Source organism: Sarcophilus harrisii, chromosome 3, assembly GCF_902635505.1.
Source record: "Sarcophilus harrisii chromosome 3, mSarHar1.11, whole genome shotgun sequence".
NCBI lineage: Eukaryota > Metazoa > Chordata > Mammalia > Dasyuromorphia > Dasyuridae > Sarcophilus > Sarcophilus harrisii.
This window is the reverse complement of record NC_045428.1, coordinates 303584363-303601769: the sequence shown is the minus strand read 5'-3', so window position 1 is coordinate 303601769 and position 17407 is coordinate 303584363. Positions and strand designations below refer to the sequence as shown.

General features: G+C 36.5%; 1 protein-coding gene across 1 annotated transcript in view; it reads right to left on the bottom strand.

The window, feature by feature from the left end:
- Window positions 1-17407, bottom strand: part of HCLS1 (hematopoietic cell-specific Lyn substrate 1) — a 42086-nt gene extending 24679 nt beyond the window's left edge. The window contains exons 1-3 of the mRNA XM_003763637.4: window positions 17299-17407; window positions 15219-15302; window positions 14547-14620 (exon numbers count right to left, since the gene is read on the bottom strand). Of these exons, the coding sequence (XP_003763685.1) occupies window positions 14547-14620; window positions 15219-15302 (158 nt within the window). The 5' untranslated portion in view covers window positions 17299-17407. The remainder of the gene's footprint in view (window positions 1-14546; window positions 14621-15218; window positions 15303-17298) is intronic.

Genomic DNA, 17407 nt, shown 5'->3' with positions numbered 1-17407 from the left:
GCCCTCAGACACTTACTGTGTAACACTAGCCAAGCCACTTAACCCTATCTGCCTCAGTTTCCTCATCTGTAAAATGAACTGGAGAAGGAAATGGCAAACTACTCAGTACCTTTGCCAAGAAAATCCCAAATGGGATCACAAAGAGTCAGACACAACTGAAAATGACTGAACAACAAAACACAAAACTGAAATTTGTGAGCTACTAATCAATCCTGACAGCACAGGTTATCCTAGTTCAGTGAGAGTGCTGACTTCCAAGTCTTTGGAAGTATTCAGGACCAGTCTTCCACTCCTACGTAAAAATAGGATTTTGACAGAATGGAACAGTGAATTAAACTATGTGGACACCACTTAATAGGGATGGATAGAAAGCCCTGGACTTATCCTGAGGCTTCTCTGCATAGATAATTTATAATAAAATGTAGACTTTCGTGGTATGACAATGGACAAGTTACTTTCTCAGTGCCTCTGGACAACTCTATAGGATAGAGATTCTTAGTCTTTTTATGTGTGTCCTGGACTTCTTTGTGAGTCTGGTGAAGCCTACAGATGCCCATTTAGAATAATGTTTTTAAATGCATAAAATAAAACACATAGGATTACAAAAGGGAATCAATTACATTAAAATTATGTTATATTAAAATAGTTATACTATATATAGTGAAGCACACACACATACATATATACAAATTCTCATACCTCCAAGTTGGGAACCTCTGACCTATAATGTTGTCTTTGTGACCCATGACCCCAATTCTAGCACAGCCCAGAACCAGAATCATGAAAAGGAACACTGCTTTGGAAGTCAGGAGCTGTCAGTTCTAGGTCCCTCTCTGGAATTAACCAACTATGTAACCTTAAGCAAATTATTGAATTTCTCTTGATTTTGAATTCTTCATTTATTAAGTGGAATTAGTGGGGTTAGATGTTTTCTAAGATCCTACCCTGTGAGAAAGTAATTCAAGAATATCTACCTCCCACTAGTATGCAAACTAGAGTAGGGAGAGGGAAGGCTTTACTGTACTTAAAGACAAAAATTAAGTGAAAATATTAGGATCCATATAGACTCACATGATATCAGGTTCTATAGTTTGTTGTTCTTCAGATTCTTTTCAGTGGTTTCCAACTCTGTGATCTCATTTGGAATTTTCTTTGCAGAGATACTGGAGAGGTTTGTCATTTCTGTCTCCAATTCATTTTGTTTTTGTTTATTTGGTTTTGGTTTTGGTTTTGGGGGATTTTTGCTGAGGCAATTGGGGGTAAGTGAATTGTCAAAGATCATACAGCTAGAATGTGTTGAGTGTCTGATTTGAACTCAGGTTCTTCTGACTTCAGGGCTGGTGCTCTATCTACTACGCCACCTCGTTGCCCCTCCAATTCGTTTTTACAAATGAGGAAACTGAGGCAAATATGATTAAATGATTTGTTCAGATCACACAACTAATGTCTGAGGCCAGATTTAAACTCAGAAAGATTCCTCTGGAGCCAGCACTCTATCCACTGAGCCATCTAAGCAATAGGCATTAGGCCAGGCTATGGAGCCTACTTAAATTTGAAAAACCTTATTTACAAACTCTTCTCAGTCTGAGAAAGCTTTAAAATCCCCTTTGACCTCATTTTAAAAAAAGGTCTTGCAAGAGTAAAGGGGAAATTTCAGGATTTCAAAGATGAGATTTGACTAAGAAACAGAACAAATTGAAGACTGAGACTGTACAGGTAAGTCATTTATTAAGGTCATGCTGACATATTAGAAAGAAAAAATAGTAGGTGTAATTCTGACCCTACTTTGACTTAGAAATGGATTTAGATATTGTCTTACATTCAAATGGCTTGTGAACACTGTAATTTTTTTAATCTTACCTAAAAATCTAAATGCAAAACCAAATTCTGAAATAGACTCCTTAGGATGTAGTTTCAGGTTGAAAAATGGTCAAAGGATATGAACAGACAATTCTCAGATGAAGAAATTGAAACTATTTCTAGTCATATGAAAAGATGCTCCAAGTCATTATTAATCAGAGAAATGCAAATTAAGACAACTCTAAGATACCACTACACACCTGTCAGATTGGCTAAGATGACAGGAAAAATAATGATGATTGTTGGAGGGATCGGGAAAACTGGGACATTGATGCATTGTTGGTGGAGTTGTGAACGAATCCAACCATTTTGGAGAGTAGTTTGGAACTATGCTCAAAAGTTATCAAACTGTGCATACCCTTTGATCCAGCAGTGTTACTACTGGGATTATATCCCAAAGAGATTATAAAGAAGGAAAGGGACCTGTATGTGCACGAATGTTTGTGGCAGTCCTTTTGTAGTGGCTAGAAACTGGAAACTGAATGGATGTCCATCAGTTGGAGAATGGCTGAATAAATTGTGGTATATGAAAATTATGGAATATTACTGTTCTGTAAGAAATGACCAACAGGATGATTTCAGAAAGGCCTGGAGAGACTTACACGAACTGATGCTGAGTGAAATGAGCAGGACCAGGAGATCATTATATACTTCAACAACAATACTAGATGATGACCAGTTCTGATGGATCAGGCCATCCTCAGCAACGAGATCAACCAAATCATTTCTAATGGAGCAGTAATGAACTGAACTAGCTATGCCCAGAAAAAGAACTCTGGGAGATGACTAAAAACCATTACATTAAATTCCCAATCCCTATATTTATGCACACATGCATTTTTGATTTCCTTCACAAGCTAATTGTACAATAATTCAGAGTCTGATTCTTTTGTACAGCAAAATAATGTTTTAGTCATGTATACTTATTGTGTATCTAAGTTATATTTTAATATATTTAACATCTATTGGTCATCCTGCCATCTAGGGAGGGGTGGGGGTAAGAGGTGAAAAATTGGAACAAGAGGTTTGGCAATTGTTAATGCTGTAAAGTTACCCATGTATATATCCTGTAAATAAAAGGCTATTAAATAAAAAAAAAAAAAAGGATGTAGTTTCAGGCTCTTGAATCCACATGTGCTTTTTTTCCTCCCCTAATCTATTTGTTGGTTATCTGATGTTAGAATTTTTTAAAATGAGAAATCATGGGCTTTAAAAATAATTTCTTTTAAATTAATGCCTTATTTTACTATTCTAAATAGTGACCCACAATGAGGTAAAATATGAAACAGAACTTCAAAAATATAATTTACAACAGACGACTTCCTCAGACCTAAAGCATGAATCCCCTTTGTAGCAACTTGACAAGAAATACAGATTCTGTTTAAAAGCTTCCATCAACAGGGTACTTAATAGCTCCCAAAATTGTCTACGTCATTTCTGGATGGCTCTTATTGTTAGAAAGTTTTTTTTTCTAATATTGGCTGAAATCCCTCTTTCCATAGCTTCTACTCCTCTGATTCCAGTTCTTCTTTCTGGGGAAGATCAGAATAAGTCTAATACTTCCATAGTAAAACCTTTCAAATATGTCAGTATTCAATATCATGTCTCCATACACACACATCTCCACTTACATCCTTATGAAATTTTTCTTGGCTAGTTCCTTCTTTAATTAATCCTAGAAGGAGGAAAGATGCCATTTATAAGGCATGGAATGAACTGTCTTGCTACAAATCTACCCCTGCTCCAAACTCCCCTATTTCTGTCAAGAGAATCTCCATCCAAGTTTGTATCCCCAAGGATTGCTAGGTTTTTCCTTCACTCCCTAATTCAATCAGTTATCAAGTCTTGTAACATCTCATATTCTAAGTCCTCTAACATCTCTAATATTTAAACTATTCTTTTCAATGGCTAGCAACTTAGGTCATGTGTTCACCACCTCTAACCTGTTATTATAATAACTTTCTTAATTAGTATTTCTGCTTCCAGTCTTTCCCCTCTCTAATCCATCTTCCCTTTGATTTTCTCAATTCACACCTACTTTTAGCCTTAAAGTTGAAACATACAGTGGTCCTAGAGAGTTAGAGCTTATTATCAATGTTGCCAGAACGTACCATATGTTTAGTGGTGTGCACTCCAGAAAATATTTTCAACACTTTAAAATATCTGCTCATGAACTCAATAAGCAATGCTTTATTATACAAAATTCATCAGGAAATACATCACAGAAAGAATAATGGTCTTGGAGAAGATGAATGTAGGTTAGCACTATCAGTCCATCAAGGAATTCAATTCCCATGTAAAACAAAACAATCCTTACCAAGATAAGGTCAAAATGAGTCCATGATTAAGAATGATATCATAACCTGGCCATCCTCAGCAATGAGATCAACCAAATCATTTCCAATGGAGCAGTAATGAACTGAACCAGCTACGCCCAGAGAAAGAACTCTGGGAGAGGACTAAAAACCATTACATTGAATTCCCAATCCCTATATTTATGCCCACCTGCATTTTTTATTTCCTTTACAAGCTAATTGTACAATATTTCAGAGTCTGATTCTTTTTGAAGCAAAATAACAGTTTGGTCATGTATACTTATTGTGTATCTAATTTATATTTTAATATATTTAACATCTACTGGTCATCCTGCCATCTGGGGGGTGGGGGGTAAGAGGTGAAAAATTGGAACAAGAGGTTTGGCAATTGTTAATGCTGTAAAGTTACCCATACATATAACCTGTAAATAAAAGGCTATTAAATAAAAAAATAAAATAAAAAAAAGAGTGATATCATAAGCACATGAGAAGAACAAAGAATAGTCTACCTCTTGAATCTGTGGAAAAGAAAGGAATTTGTGGCCAAAGAAGAAGCAGAGTACGTTATAAAATGCAAAATGGATAATTTTGATTATATTAAGTTAAAAAGGTTTTGTACAAACAAAACCAATGCAGACAAGACTACAAGGGAAGCAGAAAACTGGGAAAAAAATCCAAGAGTTCTAATAAAGGCCTCATTTCTAAAATATATAGAGAACTGACTCAAATTTATAAGAATTCAAGCAATTGATAAATGGTCAAATGATAGGAACAGACAATTTTCAGATGAAAATATTAAAAACCATTTCTAGTCATATGAAAAAATGCTCTAAATCACTGTTGATCAGAGAACTGTTAATTAGAACAACTGATTATTGGTTAAGATGTCAGGAAAAGATAATGATAAATGTTGGAGGGGATGTGAGAAAACTGGGACACTAATACATTATTGGTGGAATTGTAAACAGATCTGGAGAGCAATATGGAACTATGCCCAAAGGGCTATAAAACTGTGCATACCCTTTGACCCAGCAGTGTTTCTACTGGGCCTGTATCCCAAAGAAATCATAAAAAGGGAAAAGGACCCACATGTGCAAACATGTTTGTAACAGGAAGCAACCTTGACAAACCCCCAAAGCTCAACAATAATCTAGGCTACATAAAAAGATAGAGCAGCTAGCTAGTAGAGAGGTTAGAACACTGGATTTGCAATCAGGAAGAATAGTCTTTATGAGTTCAAATCTGGCCAAGCTGGGTGGTAGTGGCCAAGATGCTTAATCCTGTTTGCCTCAGTTCCCCCATTTGTAAAATGATTTGGAGAAGAAAATGGCAAACCATTGCAGTATCTTTGCCAAGAAAATGTCCCATAATAGGTTCATGAAGAGTGATGTGACTGACATGACCAAACAACATCAAAATATGCATGGAATACAAGACTAAAAAAGTAATATAGTCTTGCTGACCTGTTCAATCAATCATCTACAATATTACATTCAGAAATAGGTGATATTCTTTGAAGTTTACCCATAATTTGGAGAGTATCCAGAATAAAGCCATCAGGATTGTGAAGGGGTTCAAGAACTAGTGATATGTAGACCAACTGAAGGAACAGGAGAAGAAAAGGCAGTATAGAAGAGGTATCTGTTTGTAAGTATTTAAAGGACTGTGCTCTAGTCACAGAGAGTAGAACTAAGTATAAGGAATGGAAGTTGGAAAGAGAGGTGATGGGCTTAATATAAAAAAACTTTCTAACAATGAAAGCTATCCCAAAATAGAATGATTTGCCTCTGAAGTACTAGATTCTCAATCTGCTAGGCAGAGACTGGGTGTGCTGAATGATCATTTGTTGGGCATCTGAAATCCTATAGGATTCTTATTCAGATATAGGCAAGGGTATACTAGAGCCAATTCAAAAGAGCTAATTGTTAGATTTTCAGTCTGAGCAGTTATATCTTAGAAATCAGCAAACACTAAAAATCAAGTCTAGATTTATTGTTTTGTTGATTATCTAGACTTAAGAAAATGATGGAAAAAATATTAGTGCAAATTAAATTTTAAAATGTGCCCCCTTTTTTTTTTTCCAGAATTGATTTCAACAATCAACATTTACCAGAATTTCCCATAATATAAGTTGTACTTAGATGGCCTTTAAGGCCCCTTTAAGGTTCTGTTCTATATACTAAGCTGATGACTTTAACCAGGAAATTAGGTTTTAAACCTAAATTTAAATCTATAATATGAAATGTTATATAATCAATCTCTTCCAGTATTTAATACTTTTCAAAGTGCTTTCATATGTTAGATTTTTGATCCTCATAATACCCAGTAAGCCAAGTAGAACAGGTATTAACATCTCCTTTTCAAAGATGGGAAATGAAGTCTTGCCCAAGGATCAAATAATAAGACAGTAGCAAAAGAGGATCAGAACCCAATTTTATTAATTTCTAATCTAACTTTCTTCTGCTACATAATATTAACAGACAGGATTTATATGGTCTTTAAGGTATGCAAAGTGACTTACCTAAATGCCTTATTTTGTTCTTATAACAACCTTGTGAGACAGGTGGAATTATTTTTTCCTATTCTACAGATGAAAACACTGAGGCAGACAGAGGTTAAGTGATTTGCCTAGAATCATACAGTTATTAAATAAATGAAGGTAGATTTGAACTCAAATATTCCTGACTCACATCCAACACTGGCCACTACACTACCTATTTGTCTTTCTAATTAATAGTCCAATCGTAGGATTTCAGGGATCTCCCTGATAAGAAGACTTCCTCTTCTAATGTAACTGCTTAAAATCTTGGAGAGTTGCCATCTGGGCACTGAAAGATTAAGAGATTAGGCCAGAGTCATATGGTAGTGAATATCAGGTGGGATTTACTCCTAAATCATTCTGAACATGAGAAAGTAGCTAGAGAACTGGTCTAGAATAGAGTTTCTTTTTATGTATTATAAGATGCAGCTGCCATTGCAAAGTGAAAGAGGCCAGCTCATGTAGGTTTCCCAAATCACCCCTCAGTGTAGATTCAGCCTTAAAATGAGTGGGATTCCTAAAGGAGGTTCCTAGGTCAGTCTATCAAGGTCTGCTTTAACTGGAGGGAAGCAAAGGAAACAAAGATGGAAGTAGAGGGCTTCTGAGATCCTTTTCAGCTTTAAATCTATAATCCTGTGGTCTCCCCCAAAAGAGGGCTATATTTGGGCTACTCATGGTAAACCTGCTTTCTTCAATAAATTGGACAAATAGCAGGGAATGTGTAGACAGATCAACAGAGGGATGAGTTGCTTGGAGTTCACCTTTAACCACAACTCACTAAACAACGACTAAATTTAGTCAAGAAAGCAAGCAAGTCCTGGGGTGGGGGAGGGTTAGAAGAAAAGTCTACCACTTCCTTTTCCTGTATTGAGTCATTAGGACATTTCATGTTACTGCTCCCCATCCCCCCATCCCCCATCCCCATCAGGCCTTCCCTCACGGTGTGGTCCTTAAGATGGCAACCACTAACGTCAGCACCACAATCTTTGCCAGCTGCCACACAGATTCCCATCACAGATGGGAATCACAGCTCTGTCTTTGTCTCTTCTTTTTTCTCTGTCTCAGTCTCTTTGTCTCTCTTCTTCCCCCTCTCCCTTCTCCCCCCTCCTTCCCCCTCTCCCTTCTCCTCCCTCCTTCTCCCTCTCCCTCTCCCCCCCCTCTCTCTTTCTCTCTCTCTCTGTCTCTGTTTCTCTCTCTGTTCTCTCTCTCTGTCTCTGTCTCTCTCTTTTCTCTCTGTCTCTGTCTCTCTCTCTTTCTCTCTCTTTCTCGTCTCTCTCTCTCTCTCTCTGTTTCTCTCTTGTTCTCTCTCTCTCTGTCTCTGTCTCTCTTCTCTCTCTCTTGTTTCTCTCTGTGTCTCTCTCTCTGTCTCTTCTCTCTCTCTCTCTCTGTCTCTCTGTCTCTTCTCTCTCTGTCTCTGTTTCTCTCTCTGTTCCTCTCTCGTCTCTGCTCTCTCTGTCTCTTCTCTGTTTTCTCTCTCTGTCTCTCTCTGTCTTCTCTCTCTTCTCTCTGTCTTCTTCTTCTCTCTCTGTCTCTCTCTCTCTGTCTCTCTCTCTCTCTGTCTCTCTCTCTCTGTTTCTTCTCTCTGTCTCTTCTCTGTCTTTTTCTCTGTCTCTTCTCTCTCTGTCTGTCTTGTATCTCTCTCTCTCTCTGTCTCTCTGTTCTCTCTCTCTCTCTCTGTCTGTCTCTCTCTTCTTCTCTCTCTTCTCTCTCTCTTCTCTCTCTCTCTCTCTCCCTCTCCTCTCTCTTTCTCTCTACGACCACACAACATAATCCATGCTCTCTCTGATCCTACACATCCATCTATCTATCAATCTGTTTCTCCCAAGGATCAGGAAAGCTCCTTGAGGATAGGAACTGTTTCATTTTGTTTTTGTATTTTCACCATATGACATTTTTTAGATAGACAGATCAATTGATCTTTTTTGATGAGACCATTGTCTAATCATGGTGCTCCCATCCTAAATTTATTAAATTAAAAAAAAACAAATATAAGACTTTACATTTGTCATTATTAAATTTCTTCTTAATACATATAGCCTTATACTTTATACAGTTAAGATTTGGGGACTAGGGGTGGGACAAGATCCTAATTGTGACCAAATGTATGTATTCACACTTCTTAGTTTTATTAAACAGCAGAGTGCCAAGCAAGTTAAAACCTAATCATTAATCACTACTCTTTGAATTTAATCATTCAACTAACTCCCAACTCACCTAAACTGACTATTATTTATACCACATTTCTTCACATGAGAAAATTTTGTCAACTACTTAGCTAAAATGTAAGGTACAGAATTCCTCTGGTTTATTATCCTAGAAATCCTGTAATATGAGGAAATGAAAAGTTTGTTGTGGTCTGTTCTCAGTGTAGGAATGTGGATTTTGTAATCATTGCTTCATTTACTAAAGGTTCACTGACTATTCATTTAATAATATAGTCCATAATTTTGTGAAGAATAGAAATCAAACCTATTACAGTCTGCTTTCTGTCTCTGTGTGTGTGTGTCTCATTTGGATATTGTACTTCCCTTATTTTCCTGTTATTTATAGAAAACTGTACCTGTATATACATAAACACATACTTATAAGTAGATACCTCTCTCCCTGTCTCTCTCTCTTTTTCTCTGTCTCCTTCTGTCTTTCTCTGTCTCCCTCTGTCTCTGTCGCTTCTTCTTTTATTTATCATGAAAATTGCTTCTCTTCAGAATTTCATTCCTGAGAGTTTGACAACTAGTTTTTCTGTGAATCAAAATTATTTAACCTAAGGTCTGTAAAATTGTTTTTCAAAAATATTTTCATAACTGGATTTCACCATAATTGGTTTCTTTTTTAATCTGATACATTTTACTTTATGAGTTTAAAGATATTATTCTGAGGAGTCCATCTACAGATTCTGTTAAGCTCCCAAAGGGGTTCACAACACAAAACATTCTAAAGCCTTTGAAATCTGGTTTTCTCAAACCTAGGGGATTTGTTTATCTATACTCAACTTTCTTTCCTCCTACCAAAGATCCTAAGGTGGAGTACTCACTTCTTCCTTGAGTTTCCCATGATTTCCATCCCAGAATAGAAGTTCTCCAAAATTGATTCCTTTACTTTTTGAAATAATCAGTTATCATTAAAGGGACTCAAGAAAATTTTAACTTACTCTGCTTTAGGGAAAGAGAGTATACATGCAAATGTCTACTTGATTAGTTTTATAATATTCTATGTGAAACTAATGTGTTTCTTCAATTCTTCAACTATTTCCTCTTTCTGTCCTGGGGATCTTTAGTATTCGCAATAACAATAACATTTCTTCTGTTGATCTTTGCTAAATTACCTTTTAGAAAACCATCAAAATATATTACTCTTGCCTACTTACTCTCTAGTTCCTGAAATTCCTTAAGGTATCAGAGCCATATCCCACTTATAGGCCCCCTCACATCAATTTCAGTTATACATATAAGGGAAACTTTTACAGCTTGCATTAGGAACTTTATCTTGTACATAACACACATTCTGGGCATTATTATTATTATGTAACATCGGAGGGTAAGGATATTTTCATTGACTTCTTTCTTAGATTTTGTTTTTTGTGAATTTCTAGCCTCAATATTGCAAATCTTCTGACATTGCAATTCTTTAATTCTTGCTCTAAGTTGTCTATCTTTGTTGATACATAGATATTTGAAGTACAGATTCATACTGCATATTTTAATCAGGAGTTATGATTTGTTTCTTCAGAAAAAGCCCCAATGTCTGAATTGTGTGCTTACTCTTTCATTCATCCACACCTGGGAGAGCAATCTCTCTGCAATGTGATTTTGTAACCCAGATACTAAAAGTAGGGTCATGAATCTTCCCTGCAATATAAACCCAGAGGAAAACTCAAACCTAGAATTTAGTAATACAGGAAGCACAGATCAGATTATAAAAAAACAAAAAACAAACCCACTATGCAGTGGAGCAATTTCCTTCAGTCTCTTAGTGTCAGCTCCTTCCCTAAGGGCTCCACTGTGTACTTAGAAGTTCTCCTCTTCTTTCCTCTAGTCCTTCACTCAGGTTTGTATTGTTGACTCAGTCAATGAGATGCTTCTCTCAAAACATTGGCAACTTGGTAGGGTGAAAAGAGGGGAAAGAGAAAAGAATAAAGCTACTACACTGTCTGCCACATCAAAGGCAGGACAAATAGTCCTGTGTTTCTGGGCCTGGGAACCAAACTTCTACCCTAGACTCTGAGGAAGGGTTTCATTTTGGCTACTTCCTTCAACAGACCAACCATGCTGTCCCTCCAAGACAGAACAACAGAAGGAAAGAGTTTGGCTTTTCATGTAACCAATGTAAGTACTAAAGCCTCCAATAAAGTTTATATTTCCAAAAAGAAAGAAAAAAAAAAGAAAAAGGAGGAGGAAGAAGAGGAGGGGGAGGAGGAGAAGAAGAAGAAAAAAGTACAGAAGCAGAGGCTGAGCTCCAGACATCACCATTTAGTGATAATTAAAGGCAATTGATCAACCATCCTGATTTCAGATAAACCAAGGGCAAAAATAGGATAAAAAGGGAAATGAGAAATTTATATTATACCTAAAGGTACTTACATATAAAGAAGCAATATCATTACTTAATATTTATGTCCTCAATGATACAATATCTAAATATTTTAAGGAAAAAGGATATCAAATTGTGAGAAAGAATATATCAATTCAAGTATTGCATAAATTTTGTAAAAACTGATACCTAAGGGAAACTTTCATGTCCTTTTTTATTATAAAAAGATGGTCTCAATATTTAAAACATGGAGAGAAAAAGCAGAAAAAGAAAACTACAGACCAAATCCCTAATAAACATCAGTGTAAAAATTAAATAATATGAAAATATTTTAAAAGATTATACTAATCTAATACTAATATGATAATATAATTATATATTAATCTGTATATTAAAATATTAAAGTCCAGTGCCTAGTATTAAAAAAAAGAAAACCCAAATTTTTAAGTAATGACAAAGGACACAGATATCCTCCAAGTGGGTTAGTTCCTTCTCTAATTACATCCTTGGGGATCATTTTGTTATTCCTTACTAATTCTACCTCCATCATCCATTCAGTCCTGGAACCAGAACTATCTCTCTCTGCTTTCTTGGTCCCTGCAAAATTCTGTCAAGTCCCAGATCCATCCTTCAGTTTCAATTTGAAGCCTGTTTCTTTACAGAATTCCTTGGGCTTTTCTTCCCAGACATCCCCTAAACTAAATTCACCTCTGCTCTGGGTACACAGACTCACACTCAAAGAGATGTTATAGTGAAGGAACAAGGTCTGAGAGTGACTTGGGCAAATCAATGAACCTTTCTGTAGTTTGCTTTTTTAATCTTTAAAGGGGAGAGTGGGAAGAGAATTCAAATAGGTATTCTCTAAGCCCACTAAAATACTATGATTTCTGTGGTATTCTCAACTCATAGCTTTTTTGAAAGTCAAAAGTTTCCCTGAAACACCCCCCCCCCCCATCTCATCAACCTCTCTTGAATATCCAAGTATACATCATTATTTGTTGAAAAATTCTCAAAAGGGAACATGTTGTGGTAGAGAGTCAGGAAGATCTGGGTTCAAGAGATGCCTAACACACACACACACACACACACACACACACACACACACACTCTGAAAGTGAAACCATCTTTTAAACTCCATCTCCAGACTCCAGGTAGGTATTCTTTCTAGCTGTTTCCTGTACCTGGAATGCTTTCCTTCCTCCATTCCAATAACTAACTTCTTTGGCTTTAAATTCTAACTAAAACCCCACCAGGAATTCTTTTGTACCCCCTTTTAATTTTAATAATACCCCTCTATTGATTATTTTCTATTTATCCTGCTTTGTATATATATTTGTTTTCATGTTGTTCCCTCAATCCCATATTGTAAGCTTCTTGAGGGCAGGGATGGTCCTTTGCTTCTTATTGTATCTCCAGATTTTAGTTTAATGCTTGGCACAGAATAGGTGCTTAATACATCTTTACTAAATTGAATTGAATAAGGAACTCCCAAGTAGGAAAACTATTAATACAAGTCAGTAACTACTATTTCTAATTTCTTGACTCCCTTTAGAGACTCTCCCATCAATTATAGTGTAAATAAACTCTTTAATGACTTTAAGAGAATCTCTTTGAATTTTTTTTTTTTTTTTTTTTTTTTTTTTTTTTTGCTGAGGCAAGTGGGGTTAAGTGACTTGCCCAAGATCACACAGCTAAAAAGAGTTAAGTGTCTCAGATCAGATTTGAATTCAGGTCCTCCTGACTTCAGGGCTGGTGCACCACTTAGCTGCCCTGCCTCTTTGAATTCCTTCAAACACACTTCAGTAAAGTTTAATGCTGAATCAAATAGGGCACAGATTTGATTAAAAATTATATTTATGCATACATTCATATATTGAAAATATTTCTGCCATCTGCAGATATAGAAGAATGTAGAGCTGTAGATATAGTGAACATAGTTACATATTATATAGATATAGTAGAGATGATAGAGATAAAAATAGATACGCATCCTTTTTCACTTATGTATCTAATATTGTCCTATTCCATTCATTCATATAGCCTTTCAACAAATATTTATTTAAGTACCTATTAACAATAACAAATCACTGTGCTAAGAACTAAGAATTCAGAGATTAGATAATATGACAAAGTTGCAGCCTACTCTGAAAACAGAAAATTTTCATTAACTAACACTTAAACTAACCCTTGTAGAGAGTCATTTTCTTTTTAACTCTCCTACACATATCAAATTAGAAAGGGGCAGAATAATGGACAAGGACTATTTTATTTGCTAGAAATTAGAAACAGATTATATGGAGGAGGACCAATAGTTATTTGTCCTTCCTCTTACAAGAGAACCAATGGCATCACAAGAATGATGTCAACTCCCAAATGGATTTAAGTGAGGCAGAACTGCACAAAGGAATCAGTCTCACTCTTTTCTCAAGTCACTTCTGAATCGAGGGGTAAAACTTATGTCAAGATGACTGGCAATGACCCCAGAAATACCCATATATGTTAGGTCTCAGCAGGCAAAAATGAGAGGCCTTCAGATGCAGACATTTAGCTTTGTTCCCTAGAGAACTTATTGGTTCCCTCCCTTTGCCAATCTTATAATGAATTTACCTTACCTTGAATTTCAGGGTACTCAGAAACTGAAAGACATGCCTGAACTTTTGTCAATATTTAAGCCAGTTGTGATCCCATCTAGGTATGTTTCAGATAGAGAGTCATACTTAGGTTAATTGTTCCATTTTTACATCCTTCTGATTATTGAAATAAAAATTTTTGCCTCAGTTTAGAAAAAAAATAGTTGGCATAAGATTGCAAAGGGCTTGAAAGGCTAAATGGAGTTTATATTTGGCCCTAGAGTTAAAAGGAAGTCATTAGAATTTGAGCAGGAGAATGATATGGTTGGATTTGTATTTAAGGAAAAGGAAGAAACATCCAGGAAAGCATAAAGATAGTAATATATTTGGAGATTCAGAGAAAGATGTCCAGATAATGAATTCACAAAATCAGAAAGCAACAACATTGTTTACAAGTATTAAAGGCCCATTCATGACAGCTGAAAATCTTGCCAGTCAGTTCCTTTATGTGTGACTACTTTGGATCCTGGGTGCCTTTTCCTAAGCCCACAGAATCCCCACTAGCTACCTGGACCTGTGGTATAAGATATTATAATTTAAAACTACAGTAAGACTTTTGAGACACCTCTCACACTATACATTACTGCATGAACTCTAAAGACAAAAGACAAAACGGCACCCTTTTTTCTCTCTCATTCCCACCCACACCATGTGTTCTGTCCTTTCCACACTTACTTGATGTGTTCTTTTCTTCCAGAGCCCTCAATGGTCTTGGCTCCCCACCGCTGCTCCTTCTCAGAGATGTCATTCTGTAAAAAACATCCTTTGGCAATAAAGGTTCAAAAGGAAGGAGGAGAGTACCAGGATCCTAAAAATGTCCTGGGAATGTATATTTTCCCTTATGGTTTCTGGCTGCTGGGGAGAGTTTTTAGAGCCCTCCCATCTGCTCTAATCCTAGCCATCTCCAGTTTGAAGTCTAATCAATGACTATTGACAGAGGAAGATTCCCAGATCCCACATTTATAGGAACATAGATTCTGTGCCAGAAGGGACATTGGAGGCCATAACTCCATCATTTTATAGATGAGGATAATGAGACCCAGAGTGGTTATATAACTCAAGATGTCTCCTTTTCCTTTTCCATTTTCTTTCCTGTCCTTCAATCCCAGCCCATCCTTAGATCCCATGGCAAGGGAACCTGACATTTTTCTGCTTTTCTCAAAATATTCAAATATTCCTTCTTACTTTTTACCCTGCCCCTTTCTGTCCTCAATGTTGGACAAAGAGTCTCTATGTGTCACCCAGGACAGCTGAATATCTTGTAGTCAGTCCCACTATGGGAGATTCTCTAGGACCCCTAGGAGGCTTTTCCTGAGCTATTTGGGCCCATAATACTTTCATACTCACTACGAAGTCAGGATCTGTGTCCCAGTCGTCACCTTGTGTCTCCACAGAAACAGACACATCGTGCCCCACCACCGACTTCCACATCTGGGAATGACGTAGACAAAATGCACATCAGCTCTTGTGATTACTGAGACCACATGAATCTGATACCAATAATATGTAAGAACCCTCCCACCACAACCAATAATCTTCTATTATTGTCTAAGTAATCAAGTCAAAAAACATTGATTAAATACTGCTCTATGCCAGGCATTGTGTTGAGCACTTCTAAGAAGCCTTAAATCCCCCCAAAAACCTTCGTTAAAGCCTTTTTCATATGGTCCATTGGAAATCATACACACAGTACATGTAAATTCTTATGCCTTGTAGGAAAGTAATAGCCACTAGCATATAAACAAACCTTCCTTCCCTTTCAACTAATCAATATCTCCTCAAAGAATTCTTAAATGAAACTCTTTAAGCTATTTCCCCTGGCATGAACATTTTAAACTTTTTTTTCTAAGTTGTATTTTATTTTTCCAAATACATGTAAATATAGTTTTCAACATTCAGTTTTGTAAGATTTTGTGTTCCAAATTTTTTCTCCCTCCTTTCCTTATCCCACCTCTATGCAATAGAGTAAGCAATGTGATAGAAGTTATACATGTACAATACTTTAAACATATTTCCATATTTGTCATGTTGTGCAAGAAAAATCAGACCAAAAGGGAAAAAAAAACAAAGAAAGCAAAGAAAAAACCCCCCAAACAAAAAGAGGATGAAAATACTATGCTTTGATCCATATTCAGTCTCCATAATTCCCAAATAACTTATAATAATGTTTTCTACTACTACCAATTTTTAATGTGTACAATCACAATGACCAAGATTGGTTTTGTAGAGGAAATAAGATAATGTATTTCCTCCCACTCCTTTTCTTTGCAAAGGTGGAAGTATATTACATATATTGACAGACACAGGTATATTTCTTTTTTTTTAATTGCTGTAAGATTGAGGTTGATGAATATTATTATAAATGAAGATGTGAAAATAAAAGATATCAATAGAAATAATTCATATGTTTTTTTAAGTGTTCCCACAAACACTTCCTCCTGAGAAGCCACTCCCCTTCCTTCTCCATCTTCTCTTGGGAGCCCACCTTTTACAATGTTTTGAAGGAGAGATGATGTTAAACTTCCCTGATCTCCTGAGGGGTCACTAAAAAGATAAGTGTTGGAGACTAGCCTTCATGAACAGTTATTAGAACAGTATACATCACCAAAACCATCTTAGGGCCACCTTCAAACACTTCCTCCATCCCCATCATTCACTCCTAGCAATTTCAGTTATCAGTTTGAGACCTGTGTTCCCATCTCATATATTCCATCATGATGGCCAGATTCCCTAAGACTCCCTCATAATGTGGAAGGCTCACAGTACAGAATCTGGAAAGAGCAAGTTTCTGAAATTTTAGTGTTAATTAAAATTGGTCGGAGGGATCTCCTCTGCTCACTCCTTCCTATGCTCTTCCAACCATCTTCCACAGACTCTGTTCCACTCTTTGAAGGGAGATGGCAAGATGTGGTGGCTAGGGTTAGGTAAAGCAAAAGCCAACATCCTAGATTCAGAGCTAGCAAGGGATTACCAGCTAAAGAGCCTAGTGTCCATTTCTCAGTCAGTTCATAGAATCTTGAAAAACAATTAACTTTTTTTTATTGTTTACTCAGTATTCGAACATTTGCTACTCTATTGTACAACCATTTGTACTTCCTGGTCTCTTACAAAGCTTCATTAGTGTGTTCTCTCCCTCTACCTCTACTTTAAGCTCCCTTTCTGACTTCTTTTGTATTCTTCCCAGCACAGATCTCTAATTAATGTATTTTTATCACTTTCTCTGCTTGAGTTTTGTCCTAATCAGTCCTGAATCAGCTTCTCATGAGCTCTATTCCTTTCCACTTCTGTTCCCTTCCTCGATCGGGTCTCTCTCATCCTAAATTCTTGTCACTACAGGGCCTCTAGAGACTGACAAGATCTATGAGGTTCCTTTCCTTTCCTTCTTGTCACTTTGTTTTCCAATCCCATCATGGTTCAGATCTCCTACCTCCAAAGATAAGTTTCTTCTGGGTGTCACAATCTGAGTCTTCCTGGAGATTCTGCTCCTTCTCTGACTGCTGCTGCTGCTGATCCGGAGTAAGAAAGTGCTTACCCCT